Consider the following 21,366-nt stretch of genomic DNA (forward strand, 5'->3'; position numbering starts at 1 on the left):
AGTAAAATAACTTAGTTATCATTAAGCTGGTGTTAAGAACATAAATTGTGATTAAAGTTTGTTGGAAGATTTTAATTCAAAACTTATGAAAACAAGGCATTTGTACTACAGAGCCAGAGGCAGTTTCAGCCAGGTTGGTATCGAAAGGGTTAAAGCACTCTGTACACTATGTAAAATGGTTGGCATAGGAAGGGTATCCAGCCACAGAAACCATGCAAAAACAAATGACTGGGACATGGTACAACCCTCTTGCTTGCCAATTCCTATCAAACCATCTAACTCATGCCAGCATGGAAAATGGATGTTAAATGATGTGTGTGTGTGTGTGTGTATTAGTATGTTGTTGCATTTTTTAATACTAGGTCAGCATCCATTGAATAACATCCTATAAATGGTGGTGTTCCAGCTATGACTACCTCATCTTTTTCCAGGATTATATTATCAGATGTGTTAAGATGATTTTGTGTGATTTGGGGGTGTATTTGTCAATGACATTATAGATAGAACAATGTATCATATTGGCCTGCTCACCTGGCCAGCAGGGTGGCATCATCTGAAAGCTAGAACAATGGAAAGCGCATTGTGATCAGGGATGTGTAACACCCTCCGATAGTCTGGTTGGTCATGTGATCACAATGTCTCATATTACTGCTTTATTATAGTATGTAATATAACTGAATGTTAAGGTTATCTCTACAGATATTCTATAGAAATTATAGCCAGATAACCTTAACAAGTGATTTAGTAGCACTGCTAACACAGTAGCACACGGTATTATAAAGTGTTTAATATACTTTGTTGTATATTATGGTTGTATAATGAAATATGGTGTCCCTACAGGTCATTAACAACTGAATCTGTGTGTGTGTGTGTGTTTTGTTTTACAAAATAGAAATAAGTTACCTTTGTCCATTTCACCATCTCAGCTTGATCTTTCTCTGTCCATTCGGATCGACCTGTCAACAAAGATTCCACATTTTAACTCTATAATGTTTAAATCACCAATACACAAACACACACAAAAAAAAACAACAAAACAATGCAAAACATTTGGTCTTTTAAAAGACTTATCAAAGTGTTTAATGTTAAAATATATAAAACAAAATAATTAAATTTTCTTACACACACACACACACATTCACAACAGAGTGGATTGAAGCAACAGGAAATGGAATGTTTTGCTCAAGAACATAATGCACTGCCAGTCTGGGAATTGAAACAATGATCTTGTGATTATGAGTTCAACACCCTAACTACCTGGCCACATGGCTTCACACACGTACACACTCACATATATTTATATACTCTTTTACTTGTTTCAGTCATTTGACTGCGGCCATGCTGGAGCACCGCCTTTAGTCGAGCAAATCGACCCCGGGACTTATTCTTTGTAAGCCCAGTACTTATTCTATCGGTCTTTTTTGCCGAACCGCTAAGTGACGGGGACGTAAACACACAAGCATCGGTTGTCAAGCAATGCTAGGGGGTTAAACACACACACACATACATATATATATATATATACATATATATAATAATAATAATAATAATAATAATAATTGTGTACAGTGCTCAGGTGCACTACAACTCATCTAAAGTGTATATATAATCAGGTGTAGTTTCGGCGGATTTCGGAAAGCATGACTTTCAGTTTCCGTCTACCAAATCCACTCACAAGGCATTGGTCGGCCCGGGGCTATAGCAGAAGACACTTGCCCAAGAAGCCAGGCAGTAGGACTGAACCTGGAACCATGTGGTTGGTTAGCAAGCTACTTACCACACAGCCACTCCTGCGCCTATATATATATATATATGTATATCAATGACTTCAAACCGAATAGTGTTTCTTCGTTTTTAAAGTTTTGAATTAAAATATCAGGGGATGAGTTGCAAGGAGAGGAAGAGAGAGGAGGAGGAGGACAGAGAGGGAGACATTGCTGCAGTAGCAGCAGCAGTAGTAGTAGTAGTAGCAGTAGTAGCAGCAGCAACAAGTGTATAAATATTCTGGTGGATATCTTTAGATCTAGCAACCACCCTGGGAGCCATAATCCAAAACAAAGTTTCTCTTTCACATGTAAACTGCTGGCAAGTAAAAGCTAAACATTTAAGCTTAAAAATAACTTCAATATTTGAAAACTCTTTGGGAGGAAATAATAGAGAGAGAGAGAGAGTGTGTGGGGAGAAAGGAAAAACCCAACTTACTCATTCCTGTTTTCAGCATCTCCATGCTAGACAAAAATACAATTAAGAATAAACAATAATTACTGTGCATATATGTGTGTGTGTGTGTGTGTGTGTGTGTATATATATGTGTGTGTATATATATATATATATATATATGTGTGTGTGTGTGTGTGTGTGTGTGTGTGTGTGTGTATATGTGCATGTGTGAGTATATATGTGCGTGTGTGTGTATATATATGTGAGTGTGTATGTATGTGTGTGTGTCTATATATATGTGTGTGTATATATGTGTGTGTATATATGTGTGTATATATATGTGTGTGTGTATATGTATGTGTGTATATATGTGTGTGTATGTGTGTGTATATATATGACGGACTTGTTTCAGTTTCCGACTACCAAATCCACACACAAGTCTTTAGTCAACCCAAAGCTATAGTAGAAGACATTTGCCCAAGGTTTCATGCAGTGGGACTGACCCATGTGGCTGGGAAGCTAGCTTCTTACCACACAGCCATGCCTCTCTCATAGAAGATAACGTATCAGTATTTCAGCTTTTCCCGAATGACCTGCACAAATGATTTGTTCATAGTGATCAAATGTATGTGCTGTATATTATCTCACTTCTAATCAAATCGATGTTGCCTGAACAGGGGTTTCATGAATGGCACATCCGGAGGTGTCAAGGTGATCACAGAGCAATGTGAAATGAAGTGTTTTTGCTCAAGAACACAACACAGTCTAGGAATTGAAACCACCATCTTGTGATTGTGAGTGCAGCACCCTAACCACTGGGCCATATATATATATATATATCTACATCTTCATCTATTTTTTATCAACCATTATGTGTGTCTGTGTGTGTGTGGTACACTGCAAGGGTGTTTGTGAGCAACCTTTTGGTTGTTGTAAAGGAAAGATAACCTAATGTCATGCTGTGTTCATCATCATCATCGTTTAACGTCTGCTTTCCATGCTAGCATGGGTTGGACAGTTCGACTGGGGTCTGGGAAGCCAGGAGGCTGCACCAGGCCCGGTCTGATCTGGCAGTGTTTCGACAGTTGGATGCCCTTCCAAACGCCAACCACTCCGTGAGTGTAGTGGGTGCTTTTTACATGCCTGCGGCACAGTGCCAGGCGGGGCTGGCAATGGCCACGATCGGTTGGTGCTTCAAATTTTAACTTGCTTGTTTCTTTTTCAGACGTGTCAAGAACAACAGCCCACATGGTCCTGGGTTCAGTCCCACTGCATGACACCTTGGACAAGTGTCTTCTACTATATTGGCAGGCCAACTAAAGCCTTGTGAGTTGATTTGGCAAACCAAAACTGAAAGAAGCCCATTGTGTGTGTATGTATGTGTGTATATATATCAGTGTGTGTGTGTGTCTGTGTTTGTCCCCACCCCATCACGATTTGACAACCGGTGTTGGTGTGTTTACATCCCTCTACTTTGGCAGTTTGTCGAAAAGAGGCTGATAGAATAAGTACCGATCTTAAGAAAATAAGTACTGGGGTTGATTCATCCGACTAAAAATTCAAGGCAGTGCCCCAGCATGGCCACAGTCTAGTGACTGAAACAGGTAGAAGATGCCAGTGTAATGGCATGATGTTCTTATTTTTCCAACTCCCAACCACAGTGACTAGAAGATCATCAGTTTCTTGAATGTGGCATATATACAAGGGAGTGCTGAAAAGTTCCTGGCTTCAAGAGTATTGCAAAAGGCCTGGTTGGAGGCTCTGCCTTCTGAGTTCTTTTACAGGGCTTAGAGAAACTGAAGGACCACTGCAGTAAGTGTGTCTGTCTGAGAGGGGAATATGTTGGATAAAATCATAATTTACTGATTCTCCTGGATTTTCTTTTATTCAAAGCCAGGAACTTTTTGGCAACCCCTCATAGTTGTGGGAAAGAACTGGAAGCATCTGGCCAATCAGATTTGAATAAGGTGATCAAGTTTGTCCAGCAGGTTCACTAACATCATAAATGGCAACATCTATGGGTTGACAAGGGCCAGCACCATGTTGCTCAAGGTAGCAGAGTTCAGAATCAGACATGGTGCAAAGGGCTATCAGGTATAAGCCCTATCCAATGAGTAAAGGGGAAGTTTGTGTTAGGCAAGACTCAAGAAAACTATGTGGCCATGTTATTCCCCCTAAGCCATCATGTAATTCTCACATGACTTGAATCCTTTGAATTCCTGAGTTGGGAATTAGCCAACTGCTCAAAAGTGCCAAAGACTTACTCAAGGCTGTTGTCATGGATGTGATGGATAGCAGTGACGAAGATCACTTGATTTCGATATGCAATCACTTTTAGGGTTGCATGATGTGACCCTGAAAGTGATTTTGTGAAATCAACTGTTCTCTGATGGGTCTAGTAGAAATGTATGGGCAGTTTTTCAGGGAGTGTTTAGTTTTTCTTTCCTTGTGTTCAGTTTGTTCCCAAATATCTGACACAGTCTGCACGTATGAGTGTGTGTGTGTGTGCGCGCGTATGTGTGAGCATATGAGCTTGTATGTGTGTGCATGTGTGTATACATGTATGTATAATTTCTCCAAATGTGGTGTTTGAGTAAATTCTACATGCAAATTAAATACATAAACTAAGGCATATTTATGGTTAATTTAAAGGCAATGATGTTGAAACATACAATATCTAATGACAAAAACTATTACATGATTTTTAGCTGCAATTTTTGCTGGAAATTCTCTCTTTAACTTCATGTTGTGTTTTTCCTGATGTTTCACTTAACATAAGTACTTTGGGAATATCTAAAAATAACATGTAATCTCTTTTCTTTCCTATCTGACAGTTTATATTTTTAACTAAAATCATCTGTTAAAAATATGTCTTACAGATAATTTTAGTTAAAAATTTAAGACAACAGTTAACATGCCCTGTAATACCATGTAACAAAATACAGAAAAGATTGTAAAAATCCTTTCTGAAAGCTGACCAAATGGCAGAAGAAACAACACTCACCGGGTTATACTCTCTCGGAAATGATGAGTTGCATATTCCAACATTGGGGAATTCCCATCGGCTACAGCACTCACAGAACTGCTGTCACTTCTGGTGTCTGCATGGCCATTCACAAATAGTGGCTGCAAAATCATAGATTTATGTTCAGTTTCAGAAACTAATAGGGAATCTTTCTCTTTCTTTTTTCTTTTCTTTTTTTCTTCACAAAAATAACAATGAGGAAAAGTTCTCCAACAATTTAATTTCAAATGAAATAGATGATAAGAAATACCTCATAAAACTAATTTGAGTATTAATGCTGTTTCTTCTTAGCAGTGAACTTGTGTGGTGTGCACATGTCTTACAACTGGACAAGGGTGAAAAATATGCACACACAAAGATTAGTAGATGAAATCGAATTTTTTTAATTGGAGAACTTTAAGTGATGGTTACTGTGGTAGTTGGGGAGTGGGTCCTCTCATAACATATCTGTGGGAGCCCTACCTGCCAAATATCTGGCCAGTTACAGTGCTAACGTGTTTCCCTCTAAATACAGAACTGTGAGACATTCCACATCCTCAATGCCTTGCAGCCTGGCCACCATAAACCTTGATCTTCTGAATCGAAGTGATAACATCTCCTTCACTACAGAAGGGTCTGATGGCATCACTACTGATCCTTATTTTTGTTGACATTGTCGAGAAGGAAGGGAAAAGAAAAAATGCCCTAAGGCCGATGTAACTTGTGGTGTGTGTAAGGGGTGGGGAAGAATAGTTCACTTACCTCATGACTCCTCTCATAATGTCAATCCTTTCCAGCCAGAATATATCTGTGGGACCCCTACCCACATAACCTCTGACCAGAACCTAATGGCAAATTCCTTGAACCCATGCAGCCACCATGCCCTTTCCTGAGCAATAGTCCCAAAGTAAAAGAGGTTCAAGCTAGTCATCTCCCTGCTCACATGACCTTTCTTGCTCCTTTCTTTTCAGCAAGGTCCCTCAGCTGTTTGCATGATGTCACTGACCCTATTCTTTCATCCCTCCTATCAACCCTACAGTTACTCACATGGATGCATTCATACTTTCAAAGAAAGACAAAATTTGCATACAAGTAAATTTCTGTAGACACTCATAGCCAAAACGGAGAGGAAACATTGACCACAACAAACTGGTATTAGTTGTAGCCAATGTTTATAATTAACCCTTTTCCTCTTCAAAACATTTTCATAAGTTTGTCCTAAACATCCATGCTTGTGTTCAGATGTACGTTTTTTTGCCCTTGTTTCATATGTTCTGTGTAATACAAAGTGTTACAGAAACTTTTGCAATCAGAAATTTTGTGATCACATGACATTTTTTTAAATGTTTGATGTTGAATAAAGACTTGCCTATTTAATGCTTTTATAAAACCTCTTTATTTTTCCTATTTTAAAAAAGGCCAATATAATTTGTCCACACAGCAAATTTATCTTACAATGATCTTCCTATCTGGCAAAATTTCTTAAAGTAAATTTTCAGACACAAATATAAAACTTTCCTTTCGCAAAGTGGTGATTGAAATAGATTGGAAATTTGTATCCTATATGATGCATAGATGTCAAGGAAATATATTCTGTATATCATGGGACAAGAAAAAGGTTAATGGAAACATGACTATTTCAGAAAACGATTTTCTTTTTTTTTTTTTTTTTTTTGTCATCAGTGAGTATTTACTGAAGTACACCTGAACATTGTGAATCAATCAAACCTGCTTTGCTTTCCTTGAAACATATCTTTCTATTGAAACTGGTGTACTGTCCATGATGATATTTTCAAGCAATCAGTTTTTCTTTGAAAACAATTATAGCAAAATGTAGAGGCTGATAAAATTTAGCTCTCTTTTTTATTATTTTTGTGTCTCTGTGGTTAAGTGAGAGAAAAGTCAGTTGGTTCTTGCTCCTCTTTTCATCAGACAAGCACTTTAAGTAGAATGATCATTGCTAAATGAAAAATGACTTCATATAATTTAATCAACAATGTGATTTCACTTTCAGCTTCAGATTTTGCAATATTCCGCCTGTTTTACAAATATAACACATTTTACTTACTTCTTTTGCTACTAATCTCACTAAAGCCATCTCCTCTTTTCTATGATGCAAACCTGCCAACTTTTAAAGTGTAAAAACTCCATGGTTTAATAAAATACTAGACTCAACTGAATTCACTAAACCCTTTCTCTCATATTTCCATTCTATGTGGCAGCTGGACAAATGTCTTTCATTTTCTTAAATGACATGTAACTAGAGGAAGATTTGTGTGTTATTTTTAGCAGTTTGGGTGACCACATAGAACATACCTCATTGTTTGGTGGTGTAATAAAAATATTTAGTAGGGTAGTCAAATTGTAAGACAATGACTTGGAGTATAGTTACACCCAATATATTTGCTTTTCTTTCTCTCATTACCCCTACAAAGTTCACCCAACTCTGAGTCCCATATCAACCATTATTCCCAGTCCTTCTACCCCAGAACATCACCCAACTTCTCTATTACCACGTTTTTCCAATAACCATCAACTTGTAGCTGTTTAAGAGTTGCCTTAATCTTGGAAGGTCAGTGAATGGCCACGGTGACCAAACCAATAATGTGTGTGTATGTATGTGTGTATATATATATATATATATATAATATATATATATAGATAGATACACACGCATATATCTTACATATGCATATATATACATATTTATATACACTCACATATATACAGATATATACATACACATATATATATATGTATATATACAGATATATATGTATGAAGAAACAAAAAATATTTAAAAAGCCACACATAAAAGAATAGAAATAGCTCCTGTGTTGTTTAACCCATTTGGTAATAAATATAAAGCTGCATGAAAAAAACATAAAACTGCTGTTAGTTGCTGTTACAAACCAAAACTGGTTGATATAATGTGCTGCTTTTATATCACCTGGTCAATGAGTTGTGCAGAGGTTGGGGTATTTGATTGGTAGATAAAAAGAAGACCAAGTATGAAGAATTGCAAAAAAAAGGCATAAATTGGCAAAATGTTGCATTTGTTGTTTGATGAGCAGAAAGAAAACACCAAAAATGCAAAAACAGAGATTGAGAAAGAAAAAATTGCAATTTGCTTATCAGTCAAGACCATCTGTGACTGAAAGAACCATCATATCTGATGAAAAATTTAAAGAATTACAACTTAATTGCAGAGCAGATTAAATTTGACCAATAAGATCCATGAGATTTTGATGATGTAAATATGGTTTTAGCTTTAAAAAATAACCCCAAAGTGAAACCTTATTTTGATTTCTCTGGTTTCAATAAAAAAAGACATCTTGAGCAATAAAAGCGTTAGTGATTGATATTTTTGAAGTTTGGCAGTGTTAGTTAAAAACTTTCAACATGTTGAGCTTTCAAAGCAAAAATAATCTTAGTATTGTGCTGAAATACAGAAGAGTTAAGGAGATGCCAAGATGTGCAACAATGAAGAGTAATTGTAATATACCACTGTAGAAGTTGGACTCCTAGAATTTACCACAGAAAAAGCCCTGTTGGGTGCATTTGTATACTTGATGGATTCTGAATAGATCTGAAAAAGTGTGTACATAACAGTGGAATTGACAAGTAAAAGTTATCTGAATAAGAGAGCTTTGCTGTACATTGTACCATGGTACTCCCAGTACAGAGAGAGAGAGAGAGAGAGGATAGAGTGTATGTTTGTGTGAACTCAGCCTTACAATAAATAATAAAATGTTTTAAAGTGAAATTTAGTGGTAAGTATTAGCATATTTAATGAAAGAATCATTAAAATACAAACTAAAGAAATAATGAAGAGGAAAGGAATTAAAAAAAAGCAAGACATCATCATCATTGCTTTTATTCTTTTATTTGTTTCAGTCATCTGACTGCAGCCATGCTGGAGCACTGCCTTTAGTCGAAATCACCCCCAGGACATATTCTTTGTAAGCCTAGTACTTATTCTATCGGTCGCTTATGCTGAACTGCTAAGTTACAGGGACCAGCATTAGTTGTCAAGTGATGTTGGGGGGAGACAAACATATACAAATACATACACACACACTCACACACACATATATATATATACTCATATATATATACACACACAATGGGCTTCTTACAGTTTTTGTATACCAAATCCACTCACAAGACTTCTACTATAGCCCGAGGCTATAGTAGAAGACACTTGCCCAAGATGCTGGGGGACTGAACCCAGAACCATGTTTATGCTTACTTCTTCATGCTTGTATGGGTTAGATCAGTGTTTCTCAACCATTCTTTGACTATGGACCCCTTTTATTCCTGTTCATAACCATTCAATATTTAAAGAATCCTATTACATTCTTATGATTAATTATTATTGGGAATTGTATAAAAAATTGTGAAAATCTTTTGTGTATTTTAAAGTATTGCAATTTATCAGGCATGAATTTTTAACAACAAAATCTCATATGGACCCCTGAAGGCCATATGGACCCTGGTTGTGAACCACATCGAGGCACATATGTTATGGCTGGATGCCCTTCATATTACCAATCTTTTGTTTCCAAAGTAATATTTTCCCCGTGGCTGGACATGTTTTATGGAAGGTTGGAAACAAATAATACCATTTCTGTGATGATGATGCTCATTTATAACTAACGTATGATGCCACAAGGAGACACATGCAAGCACATACACACACACTACAGGCTTCTTTCAGCTTCGGTCTCCCAAGTTCACTTATGAAATTTTAGTTGGTGCAAGGCTATCATAGAAGAATACTTTCCCAAAGTACCATGCAGTGGGACAGAACTTGGAACCATATGGTTGGGAAGCAAACCTCATGGCCATACAGCCAGGAATGCAAAAATAGACAGAGACTGAGAGCGAAAAAAAAGGTCATAATTTGCTTATCAGTCAAGAATGTCTAACTGAAAAAAACCATCATATCCGATGAAGAAATAGAACTTAAATGCAAAGTGGATTAAATTTGACCAATAAGATTTACTAGATTTTGATGATGTAAACATGGTTTTAGCTTTAAAAATAACCCCAAAGTGAAACCTTATTTTGGTTTCCCTGGTTTCAATAGCACGTGTTTCAGTCGCATTAGATTTCCTCAGAGAAACACAGACTTCACTGTATTTGCCAAAGTTGTGATCAGAGAAACACAAAATAAATGTTGGAGGAAGTAATTAAAAATTAACTCATTCATTAGAGCTTTTTAACAGGTCATTTACTGGTCTACTGCATTTACAATGGTGAGAATGATGAAAGAGTCTGTGTAATTTCGGTGCGATAAGTACAATAGATATTTTAGTGCAATTATTTTCAATTTTTAGATTATATATGTTATAGAAAGATGCACAATTTTTTGCTGCAGTGTCCAACCCATGGCTACCTGAGGTCCTAGAAGGTCAAAGAAATTGTTTTATCAGTTTCAGCTCGAAGCTGTGGCCATGCTTTTTTTTCATTAGCTTGTGTGTGTGTGTGTGTGTGTGTGTGTGTGAGAGAGAGAGAGAGAGAGAGAGAGAATGTGCATGTAAAAATAAATTAAAACAAAGGAACGCATCTTTACCACTTCTCTTGAAGCTGTAAGAACTTCGTGTCGAGGCATGAGACGGACATATTCTTCAGGAAAGAATCCAACATTGCCATTTAATGAACCATAGAGCCATCCTGAAAAACACAGAGAAAACATATGTTCGAAACAAAGTCTGAATCAGAAATGTGAATTCTGAAATCTAATTAAATCTTGAACAATTAATTGTATGAATCTGAGGGTGAGTGATATTTGATGAGGGTTAGGAGATTCAAATGTTAGGAAATACAAAAACAAAAGGGAAATAGTTGTGTATAAAGTATTTAACACAAAAGCATGGATCTGTCTTATGGTCCAGTTAGTTTAACAGTCAATAGGTACTATGAAGAGGTCACTGCAACACACAGTAGAATATAGGTCACTGCAGCACAATAGAATATAGGTGATATATGTCAGTAGAATATAGGTTATATAGGTCACTGCAATACACAGTAGAATAATGTTTAATCAATAAATGCTGCATAGCTTAACCCTTTAGCATTTAATCCAGCCATATCTGGCCAAAATATCCGACCCATCTTTATGTTCAAACTAGCCATATCCATCCTCTTACACCTATCCAACAATGTCATTCTAAAAATGAACAATCATATCATTGAAATCTCAAAGCCACAAGAGAATGAATAAGCATTATTACGTTTGAGAGAATAATCTGAATGCTAAAGGGTTAAGAGTGATCTTGAAACTCTGTGACATCCCTACCGAGGAAAGAAGATATGTCATAGTTGTCTATTACTGTAAACATTTGCATAATCTTCAGCAATGGCAAGAAGTGTGGTGTTAAAGGAATAAAAGAATGAAATGAAGGCTAAAGACTGAACACACTTGACTGATTGTGAATGACTTTGATTGACAAGATGAAGTAAGTTATAATTCATTGAGAGGACGATAGGTAATGTTTGGAGACACCTTGGTCATTGGAGATGAGGTACTATAAAAGTAGTTTTAATTTTTCTGTTGGTTTCAGTAAGTGGACAGAGGTCATGCTGGAGCAGGACCATCTACAGTACAGAATCTTATGATTAAGAATTAGAGGGACAAGTGTGGTGGGTATCTTTAAGAGTGGAAGGTAGATTTAAGAATGATTGTCAGGTTTAAATGGGGGAAGAATTTTACAGAATATTAAAAGAAATAGGTTTGAAATTTAATAACAAAGGTGAGTTAGTCCCCAGATAGAGCATGATTTGTCTAGACTCAGTGTTAGGGGTCGCATCATTATTCCTTGCTCACTCAGTGCTAGGGGTCCTGTCATTATTCCTTATGTCAAAAATTAGATAGCAATTTTCAGGTGCAGTGAATAAATCAGTGTATAACAGATATAATTTTGGAGCTAGGTGCAATGTGGAAACATAATCACACAAACTCAGTTATATGAGAGTTTGTTGTCTACATAGACCAGACCAGGTGTGAGGGAACCTTTTGCATAGCAGTACCGTTATACAAAGAATGTATGGAAGGGTCAGGGAAACTGTCTGATAGAAATAATAAATCTGTAATTTTACTAAATTCACAAGTATCAAAATTACACTAAATTAATTAAGGACTAAGTAACTACATGATTCATAATCATTTCATCATTTACATATCATCATCATCATCATCATTTAATGTCCACCTTCTGTGCTGGCATGTGTTGGGTGGTTTGATAGGAGTTGGCCAAGCAGAAGACTGCACCAGACTTCTGTTTCTGTTTTGGCACAGTTTTTACAGCTAGATACCCTTCCTAACACCAACCACCTACCCAGCAGAGTGGACTATACACACACACACACACACACACACACACACACCAGAGTAAGCACATAAATGTGAAAATGTATTGTGACCTTTAAATAAATAACATTTATCTCTCACCAGATGGAGTACTTTTTTTTGTTGAATTTTCTGTCATGGATCAGTACGTTATATATAGATATCATATACATATACCACACATATACGCATGTGTATGTACATTGTTTGAAGTGGTGTACAGATTTTATATATTAAGAAAAATGAGTTAGTCAGAATTTTGGGTAACTATTTATTTAGCGCTTTCATCTCATTTCAGATAAATTATCAGGAATGATATCTTTACAGAAAATTCATACCTTTTATATATATATATGAGGTAGTTGAAAAAAATCTGGAGTTGAATGGGGAACAGAATGTTCTTTTGTTATTTTGAATCTATATGTGTGTGTGTATATTTGAGCGAAGTCGTTGCCAGTGCCGTTGGACAGGCTACTGTGCAGATGGCATGTAAAAAATACCATTTGAGCGTGGCCATTGCCAGTACCGCCTAACTGGCCCTCGTGCCGGAGGCACATAAAAGCATCCACTACACTCTCGGAGTGATTGGCATTAGGAAAGGCATCCAGCTGTAGAAACTCTGCCAGATCAGATTGGAGTCTGGTGCAGCCATCTGATTCGCCAGTCCTCAGTCAAATCATCCAAACCATGCTAGCATGGAAAGCGGATGTTAAACGATGATGATGATGATGATGATATATATGTGTGTGTGTGTAATGCACTGAATCTAGTGATGATTTGTATTGATAAAATAGTAGGTGTAAAACGTTTGTAAAGTGAAATAAATTATCTTGCTATGAGGAAAAAGACAAGCCTGGTGTTTTGGGCAGAATGATTTATTGGAGAGAGATTCATGAAATATTTACTGATTATGATAACCCATCCCCTTGATTGATGTTAACATTGAAAACTAACCTTCATCAAGTGGCTCACCAGCATCCATCAATTTGATGACATCTTTACTTTTAAAGGACAGCAGGGTCGGTTGATCAACAATGTAGTCTTTTAAAGCAAAGGCAAACTTGCTGCCCTGAAAAGAAAATAAAAACAGTGGGGACAAGTCTTTAAGTGTTATCATCCTGTGTTTAAATGAAGAAACATTATGCACACGATCAAAGACATGTATGTACAAATCATACACACATACTAGCACAAATATATATATTTATAGATACAGGACTAATGTATACATATACTATGGATTGTAAAATGGGTCACATATTCAGTTATTTTTGGTACTATCATTCTGTCAGCTACAACGACAAGTGTTCAATTTGAACTGATCAATGGAACAGCCAGCCTGTGAAATTAAAGTGCAAGTGGCTGAGCGCTCCACAGACATGTGAAGCCTTAACGTAGTTCTCAGGTAGATTCAGTGTGACAAGGCCGACTTTTTTGAAATACAGGTTCAACTCACTTTTGCCAGCTGAGTGGACTGGAGCAATGCAAAATAAAGTGCCTTGCACAATGACACAATGTACCACTGGAAATTGAACTCACAATCTTACGATCATGAGCTGAACACCCCTAAAAACTAATCTACACGCCTTCATGATTATCTTTGAAATAATCAAAAATACACGCTGGAGTTGAAGTTTCCATATAACATTTATTACAATAAAAACCTTCACAATAAAAACCATTTCTTAACCCTTTTGTTACTATATTTCTGTTGAGATGCTCCGTGTTTCTTTCAATCAATTTTCAATATAACAAAGTGTCATAGAAATTTTGCACCTGTGCTGGTGGTACATAAAAGCACTCCAGTGTCACGCAAAATGGCATCTGTGCCGGTGGCATGTAAAAGCACCCATTACACTCTCAGAGTGGTTGGTGTTAGGAAGGGCATCCAGCTGTAGAAAACCATGCCAAATCAGACTGGAGTCTGGTGCAGCCTTCCAGCATGCCAGCCCAGTCAAACTGTCCAACCCATACCAGCATGGACAACAGACATTAAATGATGATGATGAAAGAATTTAGTAAAATAACTTAGTTATCATTAAGCTAGTTTTAGGAACATAAATTGTGACTGAGGTTTGGTGGAAGATTTTAATTCAGAACTTTTGAAAACCAGATATTTGTACTGCAGAGCCAGAGGTGGGTTCAACCGGGTTAGTAATGAAAGGGTTAAAAGTGAGAAACAGGCCATGTAAAGAGGCTGTGACAGTCCTCTATTCTGGGAAAAGTTACATGAATATCGGAGGCATTCTTGCCAGACCATGAGTTGAAACTAAAACACATACAGCATGGGAGACACACATGACTGTCACCTTCATTTAAGCATGTCCACTCAAAGAAAGAATGTTCCAGGAGCTTACACTTACCCCTTCATTTTCATGGCTGTAGTCATCAATCATTGTTTTTAATTCTTTATCCTGAAATATCGAAACATGAAATGAAAGGTGTTTGTTTATTAAAGACAACAAAGAGAGGATGCGAGACATCACTTGAGGTTAGCACTGTTATTGGATATACGTTTGGTAGTTTCATAAATGGATTCGTTATTAAACCTAAGCTTCTCTGGAAACATGTCAGGCCATGGAGAAATATTACCATCTTTGGAAACAAACAAAGAATCTGCTTCAGTAAATTCCATCTGACCCATGCAAGCATGGAAAAGGGGGCATTAAGATAATGATGAGGCAGTGTGATAAGATGCTTGCTTCCCAACCATATCGTTCTGGGTTCATTCCCATTGCATGGCAGCTTCAGCTAGTGTCTTCTACTATAGCCTTGGGCTGACCAAAGCCTTGTGAGTGGATTTGGTAGACGGAAACTGAAAGATGTCTGTCATATATATATGTTTGTATGTATGTATCTGTGTTTGTCCCTACCATCACTTGACAATCAATGTTGGTGCATTTACAGCCCTGTAACTTAGTGGTTCAGCAAAAGAGACTGATAGAATAAGAATCAGGTTTTAAAAAATGTACTGGGGTTGATTCATTTGATTAAAATTCTTCAAGGCAGTGCTCCAGCATGGCTGCTGTCCAATGACTGAAGCAAGTAAAAGATAATATACATACATATATATATATATATATATAATATATATATATATATATATACATACTGGAGTGGCTGTGTGGTAAGTAGCTTGCTTACTACCACATGTTTCTGGTTCAGTCTCACCGTGTGGCAGCTTGGGCAAGTGTTTTCTACTATAGCCTTGGGCTGACCAAAGCCTTGTGATAGGATTTGGTAGATGGAAACTGAAAGAAACCCATCGTATATATATATATATATATATATATATATTTGTAAAAAATGAAGTTCGAAAATGCTGCTGTATTATACAATTTTTAATTTTTATATATACATTATAACATGTTTCAGTTCCTGAAATGAACCTTATCAAAAAAAGTTATATATAAAAAAAAAGACAGCTCATGCCGTCAAACACAAGAAATTCATTTATAATACACAACGGAATCAGACATCTTAGAGTTCATTGTATAGTTGATATATAGTTCATGTATAGTTGATATATAGTTTGAAGTATATGTTCAAAGTGTTCGATGCAGTGGCCTATGGTGGCGATACGTATTCAATACAAAAAACAGATCAAAGTGGTGGAAAGCGGTCAATACAGAAGATTGATGTTTCCGAAAGAGCGAGGAATTCATTTTTACCTTAAGCAATTGTGATGACCCATGGTGGATGTTCGCTGGGTGGTTCTAGTGGGTTTTGTGAAGTGCTCGGTTTTATAATGCTTGTTAGGTGGACAATCCAGTGTAGCGTGATGTCATCAACGTTTTGACCAATCCTTTCGTTAGGTGGCTTTAGTCAAGCAGAACGGGACGTCATCATTATTTTGACCAATCGCTGCATTATAACTTCCTCTTGTTTGTTTCCTGTTTTGATCAGTCACTTCGTTAGTCAAGCAGAACGGGACGTCATCCAGATTCTGCCCAATCACGACTTATAGATACATTAGATCTGCCCCCTGTCTGTACTTGTTAGGTGACTAGTCAAGCAGAAAAGGACGTCATCAATATTCTGACTAATGACTGTCCCCTGTTTGTATCCTGTCCATTCTAGCAGAGCTAGACGTCATCAACTTGTTGACCAATCAGAATCGGGTCTGACCCTTAGCTGTATCGTATGTATCAGGGTCAGATTTGCACGAAAGAATTTTTTTCCTTTTTTACTAAGGCATATTTCCGTCAGAGCGAGTGTCTGTTTAAAGTAGCGGCCGTGGTGGAATTTTGTTTCTCCTTTTCGGAGGACTTATCTTTTGTTTTAGTATTCTTGGCCCAGGGTGTTTAAACTTGGTCTAAATTTTTTTATGAAATATAGTTCTTTATTTTGGCGTTGTGTGAAGGTTGCGTTGTCACTGAATTTATAGAGCGGGTTAGTTGTAAATTTCGGATTTACATTTCCAGCACATCTATCTATGTGTCTGCTGACCGGTATTTTGCGGTAATCAGGGTTTCTAATTTGTGATTTATGCACCGCCATCCTGTTACGTAAGCTATTTTTTGTATGGCCTATATACTGCCTATTGCAGCCTGCGCATGTTATGACGTAAATTAAGTTTTCTGATGCGCAGGTGAAGTTTGTTCTAATGGTGAACTGGTGGCCTTGTTCCAGTATAAATTCTGATCCTTCTTTCAAGATGACACAGATTCCGCAGTTGGGCCTTCCACATTTTCTAACTGCTGGTTTTGTGGTTGATGTTGAGTGCAGTGTAGCTTGGGTTAAAATCCTTTTCAAGGATTTTGGTTGCCGTTTACTTTTAATGATGGTGTGTGTTTCGAGGATCCGGTTCATCTTTGGGTCTCCCTTTAGTAGGGCTGTGCTTTGTAGTATGGTGTTGAAGGCCTCATTGTTGAGTGGGTTGTGTGTAGAGATGTAGGGAAGGGTTTTTAATTGTTCTTTCTTTTTTCGTTTTGTTTGTCTCAGGTCTTCTATACTTAATTTAAGTACCCGTTGGATTGCACTGTCTATTAGGGGCTGTGGATAGTTTCTATTTGTGAGTGTGGTTCTAAGTTCCTGGAGACGTGTGTGTCGGGTGTTTGTGTCTGATATTATGGTGCAAATCCTTCTAGCTAAACAAAAAGGGACATTCATTCTAGTGTGTCGTGGGTGGCATGAATCAAAGGGTAGGTACTGTTTAGAGTCTGTCGGTTTATAGTAGATATCTGTCTCTATTTTGTTGCCGGTTTTCTTAATGAGGATGTCTAAAAATGGTAATTCTTTTTCGTTGTGGTCCATCGTGAATTGTATATTGTCATTTATTCCATTTAATAGTATTTTAAATTCCTCAGTTTCTCTATACCTTTGTCCCAGATGATGAAACAGTCATCGAGGTATCTTTTCCAGTTGTTATGGATATAGGTGGCGAAGGTGTTTCCATATTTGTCGAGTGTCATCCGGTATAGTATTTTCTCGAGGTATCCCATCACTAGGTTGGCAAAAGATGGTGCAGTACGCGTGCCCATCGCTGTTCCCGATCTTTGCCTGTAGAAATCATTGTCAAAAATAAAATAATTGTTCTCTAAAATGAATCTAAGTCCTTCTATTATAAGGTCTTTGTTTATGCGAGTTGGGAGTTCAAAGGGGTAGTTATTCAGCCAGAAGGTGATCGCTTCTATTCCTAGGTTGTGAGGGATGTTAGAATAAAGATTAACTACGTTGAATGATACTAGAAGGGTTTTCTCATTGACTGTTTTAGGGAGGTGGTTGAGCATATCTATATCGTCTCTTACGTAGCTTTTGATGTGTTTTAGGAAAGGTTTAAGAAGTGTGTCTAAGAAATTGCTGAGGCGGTGAGTTTCACATGCTGGCCCTGCTATTATCGGTCTTAGTTTAAGATCATTTGGTGAAGGGATTTTGATGAGTGTGTCGGTGGATGTTTTGCACGTTTCTCTAATGGTTTGGCTTTTGTGTACCTTAGGGATACCATAGAACAAACTCGATTTGCATTTGAAGTTAGTGATGTATTCATACTCCTTGTTCGTGAGTCCTTCTTGGTATGTGTTGGTATGTGTCCTTAGGACATTAATCAACACATACCAATCGGAAACATCAATCTTCTGTATTGACCGCTTTCCACCACTTTGATCTGTTTTTTGTATTGAATACGTATCGCCACCGTGGGCCACTGCATCGAACACTTTGAACATATACTTCAAACTATATATCAACTATACATGAACTATATATCAACTATACATGAACTCTAAGATGTCTGACTCCGTTGTGTATTATAAATGAATTTCTTGTGTTTGACGGCATGAGCTGTCTTTTTTTTTATATATAACTTTTTTTGATAAGGTTCATTTCAGGAACTGAAACATGTTATAATGTATATATAAAAATTAAAAATTGTATAATACAGCAGCATTTTCGAACTTCAATTTTTACAAATATATACCTACTCGTATACGAGCTAATCCTATTATAAATATATATATATATATATATATATATTGGCCTGCTCGCTTAGCCAGCGGGGTGGCGTCATTCGAAGGCTAAAAAAACAATGCGAACGCATTGTGACCAGCGATGTGTAACTACATCTGATGGACTGGTCGGTCACGTGTTCACGTGATATATATATATATGTATGTTTGTGTGTCTGCTTGACAACCGATGCTGGTGTGTTTATGTCCCTGTAACTTAGCGGTTCAGCAAAAGAGACTGATAGAATAAGTACTAGGCTTACAAAGAATAAGTTTTGCAGTCAATTTGCTTGTCTAAAGGTGGTACTCCAGCATGGCCACAGTCAAATGACTGAAACAAGTAAATGAATACACTCACACCCACGTGTGTGTGTGTGTGGTGTGTTTTAATTCATTTGGAAGATTATCAAGAATTTGCAACAAATTAGTAAAATAACTGACTTTGTGATTCTAAAGCTGCTGTTTGGAACTTTGCTGAATAGATTCTTACATAAATAAGTTTATGTGTGTGTGTGTGTGTTTATGACGGAGTTTACTGGTTTTGTGTCGAAAAGCTAATTTAGTTATCCAACAAGCACAGATTAATAAACTAAATACCAGACTGATGTAAATACTGGGATTGATATGACTGACTAAGCCATTGATGATCGTGCTCCAGCATGGCCACTATTCCATGGTTAAATACCAATTAACAATAAAAAGTGTATGACAGCGGAATTAACAGTGTGTAATATTAGTATCATTTCAAAAGACCAGTGTGACATTCAATACCAGTAAGTTTAACAATAAAATGGTGTGGGTAATTTATTTATGTTAAGTGTATGGGTTGGAAATACATCAACAAAGCATCTACCTAGTTGATAGATCTGCTAGAAATAGCAGCTGAGTTTCTCTCAGATCTTAAAAAGAGATGAGATGACATAATAGCCGAAATAGTATATGAAGAGGCGGGTTGATTATGGTGAGGTTGTTTTTAAACACAGGCCTGTCTTGATCAGAGCTTGATGAAGAGTAGGGTGGAGGATAACCATGTTCACCACCAAGTCAAGCGAATATTGATGTAGATGCCAGAAACATGATGTCATGTCAACTGAGTTTATTTTGGCAATAGTAACACTGTAGTGTTAGCAACGAGACTGCACAGATTCAGAATTAAACAAAACATTAGCAACATGACCTAACAGAAGCAATACTTGGTGGTTATGAGAAATAAGGTTATCAATAAAACTAATTATTGTTAGAAAATTAATAATTGACTATCATTACATCATTGCAACTTAATTAACACATTGATTTTAATTAACTCTTTCATTACCATATTTCTTTTGAAATACATTGCCTGTTTTCCTTTTTTTTTTTATTTTGAATTCATTTGGGAGATAATCAAGAATTTTTTAACAAATTAGTAAAATAACTTTGCCATTATTTATCTACATTTTGGAACATTGCAAAAGAAGTGGGTTACATAGATTTATTATTCAAATAAAGACAAATTTAGTTAAGAAGTTTTGTATCATCGAACCAGATGTAATCTTAGATGAGTTGTTATCAAAAAGGGACATATATCAAAGAAGCACTGCACAATAAGCAGGAGGGGAAATTGATAAAAACAACACCTACCCATTTGGTATAAAGGAGAATGCCTTTCTGACGCAATGTCAACTGAACAATGTTATTGGAACGAAGTACAACTTCCACAATATCTTCAAACCTACAAATAATCAAGACACAACATTGAATCCATCTCATAGAATTGATTAAGGCTTTTGATGGAGCCTCCACAAATAGTTTGATCCCCTTTACAGTTTCTTAATATGGTGAATGCTCTAGTCCCCTGCCCCACTGTGATTCAGGTTTGTACCCTGCTGGATATGTGAGATTTACTATATTGGCTAAGGCGGCGAGCTGGCAGAAGCATTAGCACACCAGGTGAAATGCGTAGCCGTATTTCGTCTGCCGTTACATTCTGAGTTCAAATTCCACTGAGGTCGACTTTGCCTTTCATCCTTTCAGGGTCAATAAATTAAGTACCAGTTATGCACTGGGGTCGATATAATCGACTTAATCTGTTTGTCTGTCCTTGTTTGTCCCCTCTGTGTTTAGCCCCTTGTGGGTAGTAAAGAAATATATATTGGCTAATCTCATATATCCTGTATAAAAATTAAATATGAAAGCAAGACGTTGTGATCCATAAATGTTATCTTCAGTTTCCAATCAATAAATTATCTTTTTATATAAATATAATGAGTTTTTAAAAAATTACTTACTTAAAGGCTTCAACAACACTCAGCTGGTCATCTAGGAATGACTGTTCTCGAGCCACCATGTAAACTCCACTGTGACTCACTCCAATGTACTTCACACTTGCATAGCTACTAGGGCACTAAAAAAATGAAGGAAGT

At 36.8% G+C, this 21,366-nt stretch overlaps 1 protein-coding gene across 6 annotated transcripts in view; it reads right to left on the reverse strand.

Moving 5' to 3' along the window:
- LOC115220897 (unconventional myosin-XV) overlaps nt 1–21,366 on the reverse strand; it is a 455,449-nt gene that overhangs the window by 42,673 nt on the left and 391,410 nt on the right. For 5 of the 6 annotated variants that reach the window (XM_036510507.1, XM_036510508.1, XM_029791093.2 and 2 more), the window contains 9 exons: nt 21,232–21,347; nt 20,585–20,675; nt 14,882–14,932; nt 13,473–13,587; nt 10,743–10,843; nt 8,670–8,753; nt 5,165–5,286; nt 2,203–2,228; nt 904–956 (listed from right to left, as the gene is read on the reverse strand). In XM_036510507.1, the coding sequence (XP_036366400.1) occupies nt 904–956; nt 2,203–2,228; nt 5,165–5,286; nt 8,670–8,753; nt 10,743–10,843; nt 13,473–13,587; nt 14,882–14,932; nt 20,585–20,675; nt 21,232–21,347 (759 nt within the window). The remainder of the gene's footprint in view (nt 1–903; nt 957–2,202; nt 2,229–5,164; nt 5,287–8,669; nt 8,754–10,742; nt 10,844–13,472; nt 13,588–14,881; nt 14,933–20,584; nt 20,676–21,231; nt 21,348–21,366) is intronic. The other variant, XM_036510509.1, reaches the window with a different exon arrangement.

Source organism: Octopus sinensis, linkage group LG17, assembly GCF_006345805.1.
Source record: "Octopus sinensis linkage group LG17, ASM634580v1, whole genome shotgun sequence".
Classification (NCBI taxonomy): Eukaryota; Metazoa; Mollusca; class Cephalopoda; order Octopoda; family Octopodidae; genus Octopus; species Octopus sinensis.